This window comes from Diaphorina citri, unplaced genomic scaffold (assembly GCF_000475195.1).
Source record: "Diaphorina citri unplaced genomic scaffold, Diaci psyllid genome assembly version 1.1 scaffold642, whole genome shotgun sequence".
Classification (NCBI taxonomy): Eukaryota; Metazoa; Arthropoda; class Insecta; order Hemiptera; family Psyllidae; genus Diaphorina; species Diaphorina citri.
In genome coordinates, this window is record NW_007378075.1 from 19,508 (window position 1) to 41,782 (window position 22,275).

At 38.0% G+C, this 22,275-nt stretch overlaps 2 protein-coding genes and 1 long non-coding RNA gene across 3 annotated transcripts; all 3 read right to left on the minus strand.

Moving 5' to 3' along the window:
* Positions 1-326: 326 nt before the first annotated feature.
* Positions 327-2,098, minus strand: LOC113468086. The gene is made up of 2 exons (XR_003391949.1): positions 2,029-2,098; positions 327-536 (listed from the first exon to the last, which is right to left on the minus strand). It is a non-coding gene; the product is annotated as an uncharacterized LOC113468086 (long non-coding RNA).
* A 532-nt stretch (positions 2,099-2,630) lies between these two features.
* On the minus strand, positions 2,631-22,231 carry LOC103510784 (kinesin-like protein KIF18B). The gene is made up of 8 exons (XM_008475475.1): positions 22,162-22,231; positions 21,710-21,867; positions 21,022-21,112; positions 20,152-20,279; positions 6,426-6,582; positions 4,966-5,165; positions 3,226-3,392; positions 2,631-2,847 (listed from the first exon to the last, which is right to left on the minus strand). Exons 1-8 carry the CDS (start codon positions 22,229-22,231, stop codon positions 2,631-2,633), a joined length of 1,188 nt encoding a protein of 395 aa, XP_008473697.1.
* Positions 11,239-14,379, minus strand: LOC103510776 (28S ribosomal protein S35, mitochondrial). The gene is made up of 6 exons (XM_008475464.3): positions 13,961-14,379; positions 13,502-13,598; positions 13,022-13,373; positions 12,619-12,798; positions 12,056-12,251; positions 11,239-11,512 (listed from the first exon to the last, which is right to left on the minus strand). Exons 1-6 carry the CDS (start codon positions 14,094-14,096, stop codon positions 11,439-11,441), a joined length of 1,035 nt encoding a protein of 344 aa, XP_008473686.1. The 5' UTR covers positions 14,097-14,379; the 3' UTR covers positions 11,239-11,438.
* Positions 22,232-22,275: the final 44 nt, after the last annotated feature.

Sequence of the window (22,275 nt, forward strand, 5' to 3'; positions counted from 1 at the left end):
CTGTTTGCCCCTACAACTAAGCCTAAGTGACATTGTCTCCAGGCTTTATAAAATTATACCTTTAAAAAAATGGACACTCTGAATAATAATAAAAAAAAATGTCATCTTAAAAGAAAATTGACGAGATAAATATTTCAGGTTTCTGTCATGGAGATGTAGAAAATGTCAGCTTAAAAGAAAACTGACGAGATAAATATTTCAGGTTTCTGTCATGGAGATGTAGAAAATGTCAGCTTAAAAGAAAACTGACGAGATAAATATTTCAGGTTTCTGTCATGGAGATGTAGAAAATGTCAGCTTAAAAGAAAACTGACGAGATAAATATTTCAGGTTTCTGTCATGGAGATGTAGAAAATGTCAGCTTAAAAGAAAACTGACGAGATAAATATTTCAGGTTTCTGTCATGGAGATGTCATTGCGAGGAGATCTTGAATTGAATTCATGGAATTATCCCTGTGCCTGTGGACATTCACCACCTGAGCTGTATAAACGTATATTCGACTTCTTAGTATAATCGATCGTTGATTGATTTTAACCTGAAAAGAAGGAGAAAGAATTAGATATATCAAGAATAAACAGGTTATTTAATAATTGGATCTTTAGTTGATTGCAGACACCTCTTATTCTTTCAAGACTAATCAAGTGGTTTATGGCTGACTGGTTTAGAATCTAAACTTTAGATTTCTCGTTTCGTTTAGGTTTAGACCACTCATACCGATTTCAACACGGAGGTGCTGGGTTCAAATCTCGGCTAGGGCGGAAAATTTTGACCAAACTTTTCCGTCCACAGACAAGCAAAGATGTAAAAGAATGGTCAATAGAGAGAAAAAACAAAATGAATAAAAGTACAAATTAACTAAAGTTCTAGATATTAATAAAAAGAAACTGACAAGCACGCATATAAAAAACAAACTAATCACAGCACAAAACAAATAACAATCTAAAGACTGTCAGTACGCAAAATAGTAGAACTAGGTATAAATACAAAACAGCACAATTTTAGAAGCACAAAACACTCATTTTCTTACAAATTGGCCGACTCGTAAGCGCGGGGTTGGGGTATAGATATAGGGGAATCAAGTTCCTTCCCTTCATAATCCTCAGAGCGGTCATTAGTGCTACAAGAATTTAGATCTCTCAATATTTGACGCGTCCTAGAAACACGGGCAAAGCAATGGCATCTTCAAATTGTTCATGGAAACCACCGCGGTCGTTTAAGTGGAAAGCACTTCTAGCTAGACGAGAATAACGCTAGATAGTAGATACCCTTTCTTCCTTAGTGGATCACTGAAGTCAAGCAACGTTTCGCGTGGTTGATACCCGGATAAGTGACCATTTAGGCATAGATATAGGGGAATCAAGTTCCTTCCCTTCATAATCCTCAGAGCGATCATTAGTGCTACAAGAATTTAGATCTCTCAATATTTGACGCGTCCTAGAAACACGGACAAAGCAATATTGTGATGGCATCTTCAAATTGTTCATGGAAACCACCGCGGTCGTTTAAGTGGAAACCACCTCTAGCTAGACGAGAATAACGCTAGATGTTGTTGTTGTAGCGGCTTTAACTTTCGCCGAATGGCGATAGCAGAATAAAGAAAAGATGTCTTTTTGTATCTGCTATACACCGAGGTGATGATCTCTAGCTCTAGCCATGTTAAATTGGCTGGCTCGTCCTGAACCGCAGTCAACCATCGTGAGGACTTGTACTTGGTCTTTAAAAGCAGAGAGAACCCTTTGAGGAACTGCCAGCTTGCTAGGCTGGTTAGGGATAGTAGATACCCTTTCTTCCTTAGTGGATCACTGAAGTCAAGCAACGTTTCGCGTGGTTGATACCCGGATAAGTGACCATTTAGGCAATCGCGTGCTGCTAGCTATTCACGGATCACGGCCCACTTGGGCTGAGTGAGGTCAATATTTGGAGTCGAATAGCTGGTAAAAATCCCCGTCACTATAAACCTAATCAGTTACACAGTGATGTTAAACCCCTTCAAAATAATTATTCCATTTTGGGTCATTCGGACTTACCTATTTACTAATGTAGGATCAGAGATGACAGCAGGGGTTTTCCTCGAATAAATATTATTACTTGTCACTTCGGACAATAAAAGCCAAACTACGTTTTACCCAGTTTTTCCTAAGTCAAGAACTCAAAAATAACGTGGACTTTTTCTCAACTTGTTGTTTAATTGCATACAAATTTTTGTCAGTTTCAGAAATAATATATGGTTTCTTCAAATTAAATTGTTTCCAAGGGCCATGTTCCTACAACTTTTCATAGTACCTACCTACTCAAACTCTTCAATTGTATTGACGACAAAATTTCATACCTCAGCTGGGATTGAACCCACGCCCTCCTGTTTACTAGGCGAGCAGCTTGACCATTACAGCACCGAGGTATAATCTTCTTCGAGCAAGGGTTGAACAGGCAATGGTAAAGTTATTTTCTACCTTAGATAAAGACTTACCTGAGTCTAACTGAACTCGTAAAATTTGTGGCAAATACGTTTGGTATTTGCCACAATTTGACAGCCCAAAGCAATCACCCTAGTTAGGACTGATTGAGAGGCTGACGACAAACGCCGACCTCGTCTGTACACGAGGAAAGGCAAAGAAAAAGAAGAAGAAGACTAAAGACTTACCTGTTTAAGACATGTAACATCATCTAGGTCCGTATCTAGTTGTTCCTTCTCAATAGCGCTAAGATAGGATGAGATCTTCTGTTTCATATGTATTCGCCACTTGATGCTCAGTTTCTGAGAGTGACAAATGTACAGCTCGTTCACCACTTGTTTCTTCTGCTCGTACATGGATTTCATTTCCTTCCGCTGAGGATCTACGTTCAGTCTGAAATATGAGGAAAACATGTAAGCAAATAGATCACTTAAGTTAAGCAACGTTACACGTGGTTTGAAATAAATATTGCGTGATTGGCTTCAGCTTTAATGAAGATGAACCTAAAGTCATTCGCCTTTAAAACTATGTTCATGTTTTTTTCAAGAGGTTTGACAGAGGGAAAGGGAATTGAAAAAAAAAATCTACCCTACTGATATTTGACCAAATATTTTCTTAACCAACCTCCAAAGAGTTTCTCCAGATTTCGAAACGATAAGACCTCCGTTTTGGCAGTTTCCTCCTTCAAACGTCTTGAGAAAACAAAGAACATAGGAGACTATTCAGACCTAACTTATCAAGGTAAAGTCCAATCTATTTTGAGACACACACCTGTTGTTCTTGAAGTCCTGTAGATTAATGGCCTCCTTCAGAGACGCTATCTCCTGCAGCAACTTCTCGTTCTCTTGCTTCAGACAACTGTTCTCGGTTTGAACATTCTCAAAGAACTTCTTATATTCTGCATTGTGCATCTCGACCGTCAAAATATTCTTTGTGAGCTGAAATCAGAACCAATACTTGGTTTATCTATCTACAGGTTTCATCCCCAGGGCCACAAAGTGAGTTTAAACCGATCTTGAGATCGGATGATGCTTAGAGATAATGACAAAGCACTCTCCAAGATTTCTCAGAGATTGAGAAATACTGTACCAAGAGATTGTAAATCCAGGGTAAGTACTGCATACTAACTTTGATTGGCATTAGGTCCCACAGAACTGTTCTCGGTTTGAACATTCTCAAAGAACTTCTTATATTCTGCATTGTGCATCTCGACCGTCACAATATTCTTTGTGAGCTGAAATCAGAACCAATACTTGGTTTAAGTATCTATCTACAGGTTTCATCCCCAGGGCCACAAAGTGAGTTTAAACTCCGTTTGAGTTTTAATCTGGGTTTAAACAATCTGATTGTGTAGGTAACTAAACATTGTTGAGGATTTCCAAGAGGATGCCTATTACAAGATTTACAAGCAACCTTAATATAAGTCCACCAAACTTGTGCTTGGGTTGCATTCTGTGTGGGACAATAATCACAATATCAACCAAAGGGATAGAAGGATACTTCTGTGTGATTCTAAGGTCAATTTTCTGTGTGAGTTTTACAGTGCAATAAACTACTAGTAACAATCTGGGTATTTCTTGATGAAAACGCCCCCGGCCTTAATAAGTAATGATAAAAAAGTACCTAGGAAGGTTGAAGAAGACTTGAGAAAGAATAGAATAGAATAGAATATACCTTGTTTATCCTGCTCGAATGAGACTAAAAAGTCCCTTTACCCCAGCAGTCTAAACAAGGTGGGTGGATGGGGGAGGCATTGGATAGAAGGGTGAAGTGTTCGAAGAGCCGCTCGCCCTGTATTAACACGAAATAGAGTTTCAAGGTTTTTCTACATTTTCATCTCAAGTTTTCTCGCATTTCCCTTCAACTTTAAGCAAATTTCATTCCCCCCGGCCTTAATAAGTAATGATAAAAAAGTACCTAGGAAGGTTGAAGAAGACTTGAGAAAGAAGGGATGAAGAAGGGTGGATGGGGGAGGCATTAGATAGAAGGGTGAAGTGTTCGAAGAGCCGCTCGCCCTATATTAACACGAAATAGAGTTTCAAGGTTTTTCTACATTTTCATCTCAAGTTTTCTCGCATTTCCCTTCAACTTTAAGCAAATTTCATTTTCTCAAGATGTGTCCAAATGTAGGTAATCGACGACGACTGACACGTCCACACAGATTTAGGTACCTCGTCGACCGACGTTTGGACACACCTGCAGTCAGATATTCTAGTTTAAAGTGAGCACCGGTTCTCCAAATGTAATCGACAACGACTGACACGTCCACACAGATTTACCTCGTCGACCGACGGCCGGTCGACAATGCTTGGACACACCTGCAGTCAGATATTCTAGTTTAAAGTGAGCACCGGTTTTAAAAGTCCCGCTTACCTTGGCTTTGATCTTCTTAGCGCCGACAACGACTGACACGTCCACACAGATTTACTTCGACGACCGACAATGTTTGGACATACCTCCAGTCAGATATTCTAGTTTAAAGTGAGCACCGGATTTAAAAGTCCGGCTTACCTTGGCTTTGATCTTCTTAGCGCGGGTTGCATACTTGAGCGTATTGTAGGAGTCTTCATAGCTGAGAGCCGTAGGAGCTATGTTAGCAATCATCACCGTCTTACAGTTACCTCCTAGAGAGTCCTTCAGGATTCGGGTCAGCTTGGAATCTCGATAGGGGACATGGCGGCACCCGTCAGCCAGACTGTTGATACAGTTGCCTGTGGCAGAAGGGGAAAAGCTATTAATATTTCCGATTTATAAATCGAAGGAGAGAAAAATCTGGTATAGATATCTCTAATCATTAGCTAGATCTGAAAACCCGCCAAAATAACGCCAATCGTTGCACCGATCTTGGCCACCGATTGTCATATTTGAGGGCTTCATACCAATTTTCAAATCTCTAGTTCATTAGCAATCATCACCGTCTTACAGTTACCTCCGAGAGAGTCCTTCAGGATTCGGGTCAGCTTGGAATCTCGATAGGGGACATGGCGGCACCCGTCAGCCAGACTGTTAATACAGTTGCCTGTGACAGAAGGGGAAAAGCTATTAATATTTCCGATTTATAAATCGAAGGAGAGAAAAATCTGGTATAAATATCTCTAATCATTAGCTAGATCTGAAAACCGCCAAAATAACGCCAATCGTTGCACCGATCTTGGCCACCGATTGTCATATTTGAGGGCTTCATACCAATTTTCAAATCTCTAGTTCATACCGTCCTTGAAATATTTCGTTTACTGACACACCCACGGACCAATTTTCATGTAAAATTCTTGTCCTCAAGTATACCAGAGGACAGAAAAGTTCTAAATAAGTTCAGTAAATAATAAATAAGTTTGACTCCAATCATGATCCAATAAAACATGTTTCACTTGGGGTCGACTGGATTGGAACACATCACGTGCCTTCAGGCACACTCCCTTTGTCAAGGGTGTAGGTTTTCCTTACCCTTGGGATCAATTTAATTGCAATAAAAGGAATATTGCCAGGAGATACCGTCTTTGAAACATTTCGTTTACAGTTTACAGACACACCGACGGACCAATTTTCATGTAAAATTCTTGTCCTCAAGTATACCAGAGGACAGAAAAGTTCTAAATAAGTTCAGTAAGTAAATAATAAATTTAGTTCATACCGTCCTTGAAATATTTCGTTTACAGACACACCCACGGACGAATTTTCATGTAAAATTCTTGTCCTCAAGTATACCAGAGGACAGAAAAGTTCTAAATAAGTTCAGTAAGTAAATAATAAATAAGTTTGACTCCAATCATCATCCAATAAAACATGTTTCAGTTGGGGTCGACTGGATTGGAACACATCACGTGCCTTCAGGCACACTCCCTTTGTCAAGGGTCGAGGTTTTCCTTACCCTTGGGATCAATTTAATTGAAGAAACTTACCTAACGCCAGGAGAGACTTGTTGATGTTGGATCCTTCCTTGAATGGGGATCAATTTAATTGAAGAAACTTACCTAACGCCAGGAGAGACTTGTTGATGTTGGATCCTTCCTTGAATCTCATCTGATTGGAAGAGTTGGCCGCTGCTCTTTCTGATCCTGCCAGATCTATCATGCTTAGCTTAACCATCTTCATTTGTTTGGTGGCCTTGTCTTGCATTTTCACGTAGACCTGAAGTGCAGTGAAACAATATTGTTGGGACAGAATAAAGTGCAGTGAAGAAATAAAATAAATTCAGCTGTAGCCGAATGGTGATGGCAGAATAAACAAAAGATAAATAAATCGGTAATAATTAGACCCTTGACAAAGGGAGTGTGCCTGAAGCCACGTGATGTGTTCCAATCCACTCGACCCCAACTGAAACATGTTTTATTGGATGATGATTGGAGTCAAACTTATTTATTATTTACTTACTGAACTTATTTAGAACTTTTCTGTCCTCTGGTATACTTGAGGACAAGAATTTTACATGAAAATTGGTCCGTCGGTGTGTCTGTAAACGAAATATTTCAAGGACGGTATGAACTAGAGATTTGAAAATTGGTATGAAGCCCTCAAATATGACGATCGGTGCAACGATTGGCGTTATTTTGGCGGTTTTCAGATCTAGCTAACTGATTAGAGATATCCATACCAGATTTTTCTCTCCTTCGATTTATAAATCGGAAATATAGTACCATGCCACTATACAGTTCCTAAGTTACTCAGCTAATTACCTACTAAATACTTTGAAGATCAAATTAGATCCAACACTATAACCTCCCAGAGAAATTGTATACTTCACCATGGGAAATTTCTCTCTCAAAATACAAGATAGGCTCTCTAATTCACCCATTGTTGGACCTCCAGTGTTGGCAAACAGTCTCCAGGTTTGAAAGGGCAATTTTCACAAGTATAAGAATATAAGTCAGTGAAGTCAAAGACCCTCGCGGTCTGTTAAGACTATGGAGTAAGTACCTAAATAGTTTAAGTATAAGTAGTGCTTTATTTAGAGTATTTAGACTGTCAGATTAGAACAAGTTGTTCCATTAAACCAACAGTTTTACCCAATTTCCCTTTGACAAATACACAATTTATGCCCAATTTTTAGGCTGTCAGCTTAGAACAAGTTGTTCCACTAACAGTTTTGCCCAATTTCTCTCTAACAAATGCACAATTTATGCCCAATTTTTCTTGAAGAGATATAAAAAAATTCATACCAGCTACCACCACACCATGAGTTGCATCTTCTCGCAGATGGAGGGCTTTCTTCTCAGGATTAAGCAAGTCTTGTACATAAAAAATTCATACCAGCTACAACCACACCATGAGTTGCATCTTCTCGCAGATGGAGGGCTTTCTTCTCAGGATTAAGCAAGTCTTGTACATTCTCATTGTACACCTAAAACATAACAGAAAATAAAAGACAAGTTATTAAAAATCCGCCTTGAAGTAATGCAAAAGCCATTCCTAGGTACAATCTATTTATATAAAAAAAAGTCCGCCAAAGCCACTCAGTTAACTTGGAGGGTAGCACATCTGTCTTGTAAGTGCTGAGACACGGTTTCGAATCCCCATAGTCAAATACATGATGCCCTTGTGATTCTCATTGCCCAACATGGTGTGGGTTTTGCCAGCCCCTGTGGCACCGTACACAAACACTGAAACCAAATTGGATATGAAGATTTTATGTTAATGATGACATGTTGTTGTTGTTAGCTAATGTCAATGTAAAGAGTACTTTCCTAACATCATATTCATATACTTTGCATACCCCCAGTGGAGTAATTCCCCCCCCACAAGGTTTTGATAGGGGGCCTCCTGGTTCAATACATTGACAGAGGGGGGATGCTCCAAAATTTGGCATTTGGGGACCCTCCCAAAATTTAATGTTTAGGTGTATAAGAAAGGCTTTTACATATTTTGACAATATGTGCCTTTGTTTTACCTGAACAGTTGTACCCTTCCAAAAGAGAGGCAATAATGTCCTTAGTGCTTCCATCATACACATCTTGGTTACTCTCTGAAGGTCCATACACACGATCAAAAAGAAACTCCATCTCTTTGCTTTTCTTCTTGTTGATGTCACGCAATGATTGCTTGACTCCATGGAAGAAGAATTCTGAGTCATCTTGTTTGGGGTCAAAAATGATTGTGTCCCTATTTAAAATCTTGACAATCTCCCTGAAATGGAAAAGCAAAAGATGGATGTTTACTAATACAACATGAGACTTTGATACCATGCAACTTACTATTACTTATCTTAAGCAGAATAAGGAACTAAGCACACACTTATCTATACCATATGGTTGATATGGATCACTTGAACTTCAGTGTAAAACGGTATGTATATTCCCTGAAATGGAAAAGCAAAAGATGGATGTTTACTAATACAACATGAGACTTTGATACCATGCAAATTACTATTATAGTAAGCAGAATAAGGAACTAAGCACACACTTATCTATACCATATGGTTGATATGGATCACTTGAACTTCAGTGTAGAACGGTATGTATAATGCCAAGTTCCAGTGTTGTCATTACACTACCTACTTATTACCATCTCCATCAACATGCCTTTTGAACTAATAAAGTCATATCTGGATTTGTCTAGTTTAGGGCATCTTGCCTTCTGGAAAAAAAAGTTTACCTATGGCAGCCATCTTCTTCTTTCTGACTCTGAGGTCTCACTCGAATGTAAACTTTCATGTGGGACTGTTCTCCGGTATGTATAATGCCAAGTTCCAGTGTTGTCATTACACTACTTATTACCATCTCCATCAACATGCCTTCTGAAAAAAAAAAGTTTACCTATGGCAGCCATCTTCTTCTTTCTGACTCTGAGGTCTCACTCGAATGTAAACTTTCATGTGGGACTGTTCTCCGGGGGTTCTTGAAGAGGATGTGGATCTTGGCCTGACTTTGCTGACTCTTGGCGAGAAAGCCCGCTCAATGTCTCTTTTCCCCAACACCATTGTTGAAAGTTAATCTGCAAACAACAAATTAATAAGAAACACTATAAATCAGGAATTGGTGGAATTCATATTCCAAGATGGCTACTTAGGTACCTTCACTCCTATCATGCTAAGTATAGGTAAGTGCAATAGTGAGGGTAGGCCCCATGGCATGAAACAAATGGATAATTATGTTGACAGAAAACCATCAGTCAATTTTGTTTCCAACCTCATGTTAGAGGCTGTGGTTTCCAATCTTGAGATCGGATGATGCTTAGAGATAATGACAAAGCACTCTCCAAGAATTCTCAGAGATTGAGAAATACTGTACCAAGAGATTGTAAATCCAGGGTAAGTACTGCATACTAACTTTGATTGGCATTAGGTCCCACATATCGGATGATGCTTAGAGATAATGACAAAGCACTCTCCAAGAATTATCAGAGATTGAGAAATACTGTACCAAGAGATTGTAAATCCAGGGTAAGTACTGCATACTAACTTTGATTGGCATTAGGTCCCACATTTGATAGATACTTGCAATTTTAGGTTGGCTGGTTGAGAGACTGACTGCTGACTAACCATTAAATTTGACAGAGGTAAGATATTAGGTACCTAACTAAACATTGTTGAGGATTTCCAACAGGATGCCTATTACAAGATTTACAAGCAACCTTAATATAAGTCCACCAAACTTGTGCTTGGGTTGCATTCTGTGTGGGACAATAATCACAATATCAACCAAAGGGATAGAAGGATACAAGTTTCTGTGTGATTCTAAGGTCAATTTTCTGTGTGAGTTTTACAGTGCAATAAACTACTAGTAACAATCCGGGTATTTCTTGATGAAAACTTCATCTGTTATTCATGCCAAGGGCTGGGCTTACATTAACATACTAGTGGTTGACCCGTCCTTTGTACAGGATCAGCACAGTGTAAGGGGCATAACTTTGAAGCACTGCCATTTTGAATCAGAATGAAATGTGAAAAATTTAAGTAGCCTATGTCTCCCTCAGTACTCTTCTTATTCACTCTTGGTTAGTGAATTGGAACTTTACGTTGGTCTTCAGAAAGCTGAAGGCTCCAGGCTGCCTGATAGGACCTCATACTTACCCTCTAGAATTAGTGCACACTTACAAACTAACGAAACATCTAATAAAACTGAAATCTATCTTAATAAACGCAATGGATACTTGGGAAAGAAATTAAACATGGGAAAATCAAGTAAAACAATTATTACATTTAAATCGAACGATAAAAAAGTCTTTTTTGGCTAAAAAATTTTCCTCAAAATCCTCAAATAAAAAAATGACGGTTGGTTGCTCGAGATCGTTGTTTTTCAAAATAGAAGTCACCCATCAAAATAATAAACAAGCGTACTTGCGCAGTAATTACATTTAAATCGAACGATAAAAAAGTCTTTTTTAGCTAAAAAATTTTCCTCAAATAAAAAAATGACGGTTGGTTGCTCGAGATCGTTGTTTTTCTAAATAGAAGTCACCCATCAAAATAATAAACAAGCGTACTTGCGCAGTAGACTACTGCGCGTCCTTCAACAAGCCGCGTTCACATCCTATTTGTTATCGATTATCGTTGGTAGGATTATCGCACAATGTTTCCTCAGTATTTAAAAAATGAAGAAATCTGATGGGTGAGCTAACTTTTCCGACTTTACATTATTTATTCTAGCCCAGAACTTGCCACAAGTTTAAAAATAATAAATGTATGAAACAATAAAACAGCATACCTCTTACCATGGTTGGTTTAGTGGTAATAGGTTTACATATATAATGCAGAAGGTCCTGGGTTGAATTCTATATATAAAAAAAAGGCACATCTCTGGAAATTTTTCTCATCAACTCCTTGTGACTATTCAAGTTAAAGGCTTAAAATTAAAGACATGATTCAAGTTTTTTCTTTATTTATTTACATACAGGGTGATACTAAAACCACTAAAACCCTGCATACAGGGTGTGACTGAACTCTTTTATTCATTACAATTACACCATCAGAACTACTCTTCAAACATCAGGTGTTGACTTTCTTCTCAAAGCATTTGTTGACAGTGTCCTATAAATACCATGGGGAGAGCCTAGGAAGTTTTCTGTCCCAGAAGTAACTCGAGAGTAGCTTCCTTATACCTGGCTAGAGTGTACACATCTTCACCTGAAATTAAATCAAGACAAGCAAGAAATTAGGAAAGCTTGTGTTGACATAGGATATAGCACCCAATGGGAAAGGATTATGTCTTATGAAATGAAATGATGAGAGAAAGGTATTTTTTTTTTTTTTTTTTTTTTTTTTTGGGGGGCATTTACCCCCCCCTTTTTTTTTTTTTTTTTTTTTAATGGGATGCTATACACTGCCCAGGCAAAGTGTGGCATTACTTCAAGGCTACCTATGGTTAAAGAGAGACATGCTATGATACAGACCCATAAAGTTATTTTTATTTCATTGGGAGGGAAGTTAGGCAGTAATTCCTGATCCCTTATGTGCCGCATCCATTTTAGTTTAGGACTATAGCACTGGGAGGGGAAAAAATATTAAATAAATAAAACCTATTTAAAATATCATTCTTCTTTTTCTTTGCCCTATCCCAGGTTTAGATGGGGTGGGCACTTGTCATTGGCCTCTCAATCAGCTTTAGAGTGATCACTTTGAGGCCAATGATATTAAGAATATTAAATAGGTCTGTCAATAGGTCATTACCTTGGTTAAATAGGTCTGTCACAGCCTTGCTGTACTTCTGAGTGAGAGGATCTTGACCTATCTCTTGTTCAATATTGCTTGTATCTTGGGATGGATAGGCTTTCAGTTTCAAGTACGTCTGATAGGATGGATGGTCCTTCCATTCATAGTATTCCATGTCCAGAGTGCTTTTCTCTTTTTCCCACTCTTCAAAGGTCTGAAAAGAGGATAAAAATGAATAAAATGACAGGTACATAAATAAAAATATACCTAAAAAAAAGAGGGTGTCAACTCAACATCAACTCAAAGTACATGATTATTTCCAAATGCTGACTCATATCAATGGAAAATTGCTACAAGAAGGAGCTGTGAACAGTGTTATTATAGGGTTAAGTTAAACACAAAAGAGAGCTTCTTTATGATTGTTGTGGCTTCTGAATAATTACCAAAATAAACACCTACACCATGGAAAAGTTTGCTTACCCAAGACTCATGGAACAAAGCTGTAAGAGCTTCTTTTTGATTGTTGTGGCTTCTGAATAATTACCAAAATAAACACCTACATCATGGAAAAGTTTGCTTACCCAAGATTCATGGAACAAAGCTGTCAGCACATACATACAGTAATCATAATTCTGTTTCTTCATAGGACACCTGTCAGTCACAATGGTGAGTACATCTGTTTTAGGATTGTAGCGGTCTCCTACCAAGCGTAGAAACTTGTCTCTTGCATGATCATCAAGCTCCAGAGTGGACAATTTGAGCTGAAATAAGAAAAACATTAGGATGAGTAGGTAAGTAAGTTTTATTATTTTTAAAATTGGTCATAAAGTCTATTTCCCATCTAGATCTTACCTTTATTGTGACTATCCTAGCCTTAATATCTCTAATGGTTGGAGATGAGTGACAGTAGTCTGATGTGATGACAGTAATGGGGATTTTCCCATCTATATCTTCTCTTGAAGCAATGAAAGGAATCCAACTTACCTTTATTGTGACTATCCTAGCCTTAATATCTCTAATGGTTGGAGATGAGTGACAGTAGTCTGATGTGATGACAGTAATGGGGAAATGCTTCTCCATTTGCATCTCAGTTTCCAAACCTTGAGGCCAAGGGGTACAGAATTTCCGAATGGCATCACAATGTTTTTTAATGGCAGGTGGAGTCAAATGTAAGAAGTTGGGCACTTTCATAAGTTCTGCATTTCCAAACTTTCCTTGTGCCACACGCTTCTTATCATAACCTTGTCTCAGAGGTAGAGGTACAACTGCTGGGTGGAATGTCCGAGGACCAGGCCATACACTAGTCCAATCTTGATCCACAGGCATTTTTAAATATCTGAAAGTGCCAATCAATTTGAACATTACATTTTAGAATGAAAATACATTCTATTTATGTTATGTCAGCCACAGCAAAATAAAAGGTACTTCTTTATGTGTTCTCAAGAGTCTTTTATCTTGATTTACCTTGGAGGTTGGGCTTTGAACTTGAGTTTCCTTCTTTCTTGTCTTTTTTCTGTTACTGAATTTTTTCCTGGTATGACAAACACTCTGAACTCATCCTCTGTAACAAAATAAATACAAAGTAATTAACAAGGAATCTCTATTTGTCTTCAGGGAGAAAATGAAATACATTGATGGACCACTATTGAAGATTTTGATTGATAGAGGTTCAACATTATCATGTGCTGACTAAGGTTATTACTGATGGGGTTTTTGCCATCCATGCTCTATTCAAGACCACTATTGAAGATGAAGATTTTGATTGATAGAGGTTCAACATTATCATGTGCTGACTAAGGTTATTACTGATGGGGTTTTTGCCATCCATGCTCTATTCAGCCACAAGCTACTAATTTTTGAATGAGTGTTTCAGTAAACATTCATCTTCACATATACAATTTCTGACCCATGCACATCTCTTACCTTGAAATTTGTCGGCTTCTTGAGGATTGGAAGAAGTGCCAGTTGCATGCTGTAGTCTAAAGCTAGAGTGGGAATAACTAGGACTGAAGTGCAAAGGACTGCATCTGGAGAATTTCAGGAGCTTTGCGACATTCATGCTGATATTGTTGATGCTGTTTAAAGTACTACAAAAGTAAAATAATATGGATTGGTGTTACACTGATCTACGAACACATTTGTGTATCTCCTAGCCTGGTTGTACTGACAGACTGAGACTGATTATGACTAGGATTAATGAAGATTAATATGAAATGATTCAATCAATTAATATTCATTGTAATCTTCAGAAATTATTGACAAGATGATAAGATCACAATTTTACTTTTTTATACTTATATTACTTATCAAAAAAGATTTTTACAAGAAAAGTCACTCCGACACTCCCGGAGAAGATCAAAACAAAGCATCAAAGGGTTAAAAAAATTGAGGTTATGTGGAAGTCACCCACAAAAGACCCCGTCACTTTTGATGCTGCACGTGTAAACGAATCTTTTCAAGGAGGTTGGAAGCTTTGAAATCTGATCGTCTGGAAAGTGAAGCCTTTTTTTAAAAAAAATCTTGATTTATACAGGGTGTATAAAAAAGAGCCACTAGAATATTTTCAGATTTTTCAGAATGATTTTTTGAGTTTCGAAAATTACTTGGAAACTTGTCTCCTTTTATCAAGGGCATCTCTTGATGCCCAGCAAATTTGATTTAAGCATACATATTTCTATCTATTTAGATACTACAATTTCAGTTTTTTATGTACAAAGTTGAGCATTCATGCTTTTATTGTTCAGCAAATAATACACATCAACTAACATAAATGGAACTTTCATGTATACTATTCCTTGGTGATAAAAATATTTGAGGATATTAACATGTACCTGGCACTGGCTTAATATTATTTTTTTTCTTTTCTCTCCAAATTCAAATAATGGTAGGAATTCAATATTACTCATTTTGACAGCATTAAGAAGAAAGAGCCATCCAAAATATAAGACAAATAAATTAATTTTCTATTCTTTTAATCCAGTTTAGGCCAAGCTGTACATAATTTTTGACATGTGGATCCGATCTGGTGGTGGTACCCATTTTGCTGTTGAATACTGATCTCAGGACAACTTTCAGTACCTATATGCTGTCGATCGATCGTGTCTACAAGGTGAGCTCTATACCAGAGTGTGCAGGCTCGTATAGAACTAGACGAGCCCTTGAATCGGCTGAAGGACTTAAATTGTTAACCTCCTCTTTAAATAAAACAGATTTAAAAAAAAAGTATGACTAATATGACCAATATTACAGGAGATGAACAACCATAACCCTAAAATTTGTGTGAAACCAAAAAATTAAAAAATAAAATTTGTGTGAAACCAAAATTTTGAAAGTTTATGGCTCTCTCCACTACTCACCTTTCTTTTTTTCACCTTTGATTGCCACAAGCACCTTATCACCAATAGTTCCAATATGGGTCTGATTGTAAATGGCAATGACTCTAGGAGGTTTGCCTTCTGCCATTGCCTGTCTTCCGATTTCACAGTTGTCCACAACCCTCAATCTTGTCAGCAATTTGATATGGTGCAAACAAGGTGTTGTGTGATACAAATCAGAGCAGAGTTTTAATGCACTTGGTGTTCTTGACAGAAGGGATTTGACATTTTTAGTGATTAACATTGTTACCTGAAAATTTCTCAGAACTATGTTCAAAAGGAATGTAGGTACCCACACAGTTTAGTATTAACTAATTAGAAGAAAGAATAAAAAATATTGGAAATTTTGAAAACACCTCTCAGTCTCTCAGCTTTCAGTCTAAATCAAAAATCGAATTTCTTAAAAAATTCAAAAGTTGGCGCGAAGATGCCAACGAAGTGCTCTCGAGCCAACGAAATTATCGGCTACCGTAGTTTACTTTAGATTTAGAGGGAAATTTCAAATTTTCCTCTCTTGTGACTGGTGTGAAAAAAAAGGTTTTCAGCTTTACGCCTTTGCATCTCGAAGAAGTATTTGAATGTTTGAAACACACCAGAGTTTGTTTAGATTACTATTCAAGTGCTCTTGAAAAAGTGGAAGGCACACATAATTTCATCACCAAATAATCATTTTGGTAAAGTATGTTCTTACAATTCAAGAGGTTCAAATCAACATGCTTCATTACAACTCCAATATTCTATGTGAATGCATCTCCTCACATTGGCCATTTGTACACAGCTCTCCTAGCAGATGCAACTCACAGATTTGTCAAACTTGTAAACCCTAGAATCAGCTCAATACTGACTACAGGAACTGATGAACATGGGTTGAAAATTCAAAATGCTGCTATAAAGCACAAATTAGAAACTATTGACTTTTGTAATAAAATAAGTGATCAATACAAACTAATGTTCAAAACCTATGATATAGAATACACTCATTACGTTAGAACTACAAGTGAACATCATTTCCGTACAGTGAATACTGTGTGGACCAAGTTGAAGCAGCGTGACAGCATTTATCCAAACAAATATAAAGGGTGGTATTGTGTTTCAGAAGAATCTTTTCTATTGGAACACCAAATTAGACCAGATGAGAAAAATGAAGGTCAGTATGTGAGCATTGTGATATCTTTTTTCTTTATTTAAATAAAGTCTTTGAAGGAGTTATTATTTTCGTCCCCGAGGAAGTTCTTTGCAGTCCCAGGGAAATTAATAAGGAGACTTTAGTTGAGCAGTTCGTCCAATAAAAGATTGATATAGTAATCTTTAACTCTGTATGAGGTCTATGTTTTAACAGGTTTGACAGAGGGAACTGTTGTTTTAGATATTTGTTTATGCGTTTGAAAGTTCTTCTATAACTCGCGATTGCCTGGTCCGATTTCGATGAAATTTGAGTTCCTTGAATCAAGGCACGTCGGTCCTTGAAATAAAACTTAGACCTTCCTTTGTTCGGTTAACAAATTACCTCCAGAATATAATTGTCCATTTCAGGTTTGAGTGTCTCATAGACCAGGGTACCGAGGTTTTGTTTCCAGTTGTTGATGTTGTTGTTTATCTGGGACTGTTTGGCTAGGAGAGTTCTCATCTTCTCGTCCAGAGATTTGATTTGGCCGTCAAACTGGGATAGGGATGCTTCGATACGTTTCACGTCCTGAAATACAAAAAACAAACCCTTCAGATACCTATGTTTAAGAGCCAAACTACTTTACTTAATTAGACTTATTTTATCTTGGACACTTGTAGCTATGTTGAAAGTTGAAAGTCAGGAAGACGTTAGATTCTCTCAAGAATATGTACAAACCCTTCAGATACCTATGTTTAAGAGCCAAACTACTTTTCTTAATTAGACTTATTTTATCTTGGACACTTGTAGCTATGTTGAAAGTTGAAAGCCAGGAAGACGTTAGATTCTCTCAAGAATATGTAAGATTCATACATGTACATTCGGACAATACATGTACATTCTAACTGAACTCGTAAAATTTGTAGCAAATACCAAATGACAGCCCAAAGCAATCACCCTAGTTAGGGCTGATTGAGAGGCTGACGACAAACGCCGACCCCGTCTGTACACGGGGAAAGGCAAAGAAAAAGAAGAAGACTAAAGACTTACCTGTTTAAGACATGTAACATCATCTAGGTCCGTATCTAGTTGTTCCTTCTCAATAGCGCTAAGATACATACATGTACATTGTACATTCGGACAATATATGCACATTCTAACTGAACTCGTAAAATTTGTAGCACATACCAAATGACAGCCCAAAGCAATCACCCTGATTAGGGCTGATTGAGAGGCTGACGACAAACGCCGACCCCGTCTGTATACGAGGAAGTACATTCGGACAATACATGCACATTCTAACTGAACTCGTAAAATTTGTAGCAAATACCAAATGACAGCCCAAAGCAATCACCCTGATTAGGGCTGATTGAGAGGCTGACGACAAACGCCGACCCCGTCTGTATACGAGGAAAGGCAAAGAAAAAGAAGAGAAGGAGAAGAAGAAGAAGAAGAAGAAGAAGAAGAAGAAGAAGAAGAAGAAGAAGAAGAAGAAGACTAAAGACTTACCTGTTTAAGACATGTAACATCATCTAGGTCCGTATCTAGTTGTTCCTTCTCAATAGCGCTAAGATAGGATGAGATCTTCTGTTTCATATGTATTCGCCACTTGATGCTCAGTTTCTGAGAGTGACAAATGTACAGCTCGTTCACCACTTGTTTCTTCTGCTCGTACATGGATTTCATTTCCTTCCGCTGAGGATCTACGTTCAGTCTGAAATATGAGGAAAACATGTAAGCAAATAGATCACTTAAGTTAAGCAACGTTACACGTGGTTTGACCTGCTATATTTCTTTCTAACTCATTATTATGCTGTAATTATTGCTGTATGTTACGCGGATTCAACTGACTGATTTGAGATACCTTTTTGTTCTTTATTTAAATAAAATCTTTGAAGGAGTTATTATTTTCGTCCTTGAGGAAGTTCTTTGCGGTCCAAGGGAAATTAAAAAGGAGACTTTAGTTGAGCAGTTCGTCTAATAAAAGATTGATATACGTAATCTTTAACTCTGTATGAGGTCTATGTTTTAACTCGACTGTTTTGCATTTGTTTTAGATATTTGTTTAAGTATGTGTTTGAAAGTTCCTCTATAACTCGCGATTGCCTAGTCCGATTTCGATGAAATTTGAGTTCCTTGAATCAAGGCACGTCGGTCCTTGAAATAAAACTTAGACCTTCCTTTGTTCGGTTAACAAGCCGGGCGAGCTTTATGCTAAGCCGATATTAAGGCTTTTTTAGGATTGGCTTGCTTTCTAATATCCTGTCCTCCTTCTCTCTTCGATTTCGGGACGATAAGACCTCCTCCGTTACATGTTCCCTCTATCAAACCTATTGAAAAAAAGTATAGTATTCTGCCAGACAAACATTTCCTTTTGAAGGGTAGATACACATTGGATTTGACTGAAAAGTCTAGAAAGAAGAAAGTGAGACTGAAAGAAAGAGAATTAGACAGATTGTTAGACGCCGAATGGATTGCTTGCCAGCCTAGTTAACTTTGAGGGTAGCGCGCCTGCCTTGAAAGCGCTGTCTTCCTTCATTCGGGACGATAAGACCTGTCAAGTTAGTTTCCTCTATCAAAACTCTTAAAAAAGAAGGGAAAAATTCTTCTTAAACTATACGTACCATATGATTGCCCTTCATTTCGCGATCTGTTTTGCCGTAGATTTTGAGCAGAGAGTAGTAGCTCATCAGCTTGATGGAGACCTCGGTTAGCAGAGTATTGTGACTATTGAATACAGAACATAGCATACTGTTCAAACCATTGTTGTGCTCGGACTCCAGGCGAGATTTGATTAGATCCATCTGAAATGAAGAAATTTTATTAAAACGGGTCTTTGTAAATTGATAGTAGTAACCTGCCTTCACTATTCGTACTAAACATGCCGTGGTAGTGGTATAATTACGGCCAGGCACTCACTATCAGGTAGACGTAGACCACCTGCCTTCACTATTCGTACTAAACATGCCGTGGTAGTGGTATAATTACGGCCAGGCACTCACTATCAGGTAGACCAAATCAGGTCTACCTGGTACATGATGAGCACACACACTATCAGGTAGACCTGACAGCCGGACCTGATCAGGTGTGCCTGTCAGGTCTATCTGATAGGGAGTGGCTGGCCTAAGGCACTCGACAAGATTCCATGTTAGGTTAGGATTCAAACCCACACTTTCCAACTAACGAGTCGATCGCCTTAGGGTTATCTTCCTATGATTGTTTATCCTATACAACGGACTCATTGAAAAGAAAATAATTTGGCCGTCAAAAATACCAAGTTTTCGAAAGAAACCTATTCCTGTACTAATCGAAAGACAATTTTTTCAACCCCCTTCATTTCTCGCTGCTTTTGGCACAATGGAATATTTAAATCCGAAACATCAGCTGAGCAAAACTTTACCTTTTAGACTCAGGTGACCTTGAAACGGATATTTCCAACCATTTCTCAATTTTGCGAATTTTTACTGACTCCAATGCTGTTTCATTCACCTCATATAGGTTCCTTATTAACATACGTTACTTGGATTGTGGAAAGTAGCAATATATGTTGCACACTAGTTGCGTACATATTTTTAACATGCGTAAAAGAAACCCAGAAATACATTTCTAAATGCGTAGGGGAGACCAGGTTTTACCTGAAAGACCGCATGAGATCTGGAAGACTCAGCATTGGCATCTGTGGGATGTTGAGTACGATTGTCATTTCCTTTCTTGAGTAACTCGAACAATTGATCAGCATTGTGAATCACTTCTACTTTCATACCTGAAAAGAGAATCACGTTTGTATACCATGCCACTAACGCTCAGAACAGGAGAAAATCCAGCTGTCATCAAAAGTGTACACCTGTTCCGAGAACGATCAAATCTAGTTCCGAAATATGTCGAGAGAGGGCTGCCCGGGAAATTGAAGCTAATAATTTGACTTAAATACTTTGACCAATTTTTAGGCTGTCACCTTAGAACAAGTTGTTCCACTAACAGTTTTGCCCATTTTCTCTCTAACAAATGCACAATTTATGCCCAATTTTTCTTGAAGAGATATAAATACTTTGAAGATCAAATTAGATCCAACACTATAACCTCCCAGAGAAATTGTATACTTCACGATGGGAAATTTCTCTCTCAAAATACAAGATAGGCTCTCTAATTCACCCATTGTTAGACCTCCAGTGTTGGCAAACAGTCTCCAGGTTTGCAAGGGCAATTTTCACAAGTATAAGAATATAAGTCAGTGAAGTCAAGGACCCTCGCGGTCTGTGAAGACTATGGAGTAAGTAAATAGTTTAATTAAAGTAGTGCTTTATTTAGACTGTCAGATTAGAACAAGTTGTTCCATTAAACCAACAGTTTTACCCAATTTCCCTTTAACAAATACACAATTTATGCCCAATTTTTAGGCTGTCAGCTTAGAACAAGTTGTTCCACTAACAGTTTTGCCCATTTTCTCTCTAACAAATGCACAATTTATGCCCAATTTTTCTTGAAGAGATAAAAAAAATTCATACCAGCTACAACCACACCATGAGTTGCATCTTCTCGCAGATGGAGGGCTTTCTTTTCAGGATTAAGCAAGTCTTGTACATTCTCATTGTACACCTAAAACACAACAGAAAATAAAAGACAAGTTATTAAAAAGCCGCCTTGAAGTAATGCAAAAGCCATTCCTAGGTACAATCTATTTATATAAAAAAAAGTCCGCCAAAGCCACTCAGTTAACTTGGAGGGTAGCACATCTGTCTTGTAAGTGCTGAGACACGGTTTCGAATCCCATCGGGCGAGCTTTATGCTAAGCTGATATTAAGGCTTTTTTAGGATTGGCTTGCTTTCTAATATCCTGTCCTCCTTCTCTCTTCGATTTCGGGACGATAAGACCTCCGTCGTTACAGGTTCCCTCTATCAAACCTATTGGAAAAAAAGTATAGTATTCTGGCAGACAAACATTTCCTTTTGAAGGGTAGATACACATTGGATTTGACTGAAAAGTCTAGAAAGAAGAAAGTGAGACTGAAAGAAAGAGAAAGTGTTTCAGTAAACATTCATCTTCACATATACAATTTCTGACCCATGCACATCTTACCTTGAAATTTGTTGGCTTCTTGAGGATTGGAAGAAGTGCCAGTTGCATGTTGTAGTCTAAAGCTAGAGTGGAAATAACTAGGACTGAAGTGCAAAGGACTGAAGAAAGAGACTCACCTCCAGGTAAGAGATACCAAGTTCAATGTTCAGTGTGTCCTGACAAGCGTCCATGTGTCGATACAGATCTACCATAGTCAAATACATGATGCCCTTGTGATTCTCATTGCCCAACATGGTGTGGGTTTTGCCAGCCCCTGTGGCACCGTACACAAACACTGAAACCAAATTGGATATGAAGATTTTATGTTAATGATGACATGTTGTTGTTGTTAGCTAATGTCAATGTAAAGAGTACTTTCCTAACATCATATCCATATGCTTTGCATACCCCCAGTGGAGTAATTGCTTCCCCCCCCCCTGCAAGGTTTTGCCAGGGGGCCTCCTGGTTCAATACATTGACAGAGGGGGGATGCTCCAAAATTTGGCATTTGGGGACCCTCCCAAAATTTAATGTTTAGGTGTATAAGAAAGGCTTTTACATATTTTGACAATATGTGCCTTTGTTTTACCTGAACAGTTGTACCCTTCCAAAAGAGAGGCAATAATGTCCTTAATATACAATTTCTGACCCATGCACATCTCTTACCTTGAAATTTGTCGGCTTCTTGAGGATTGGAAGAAGT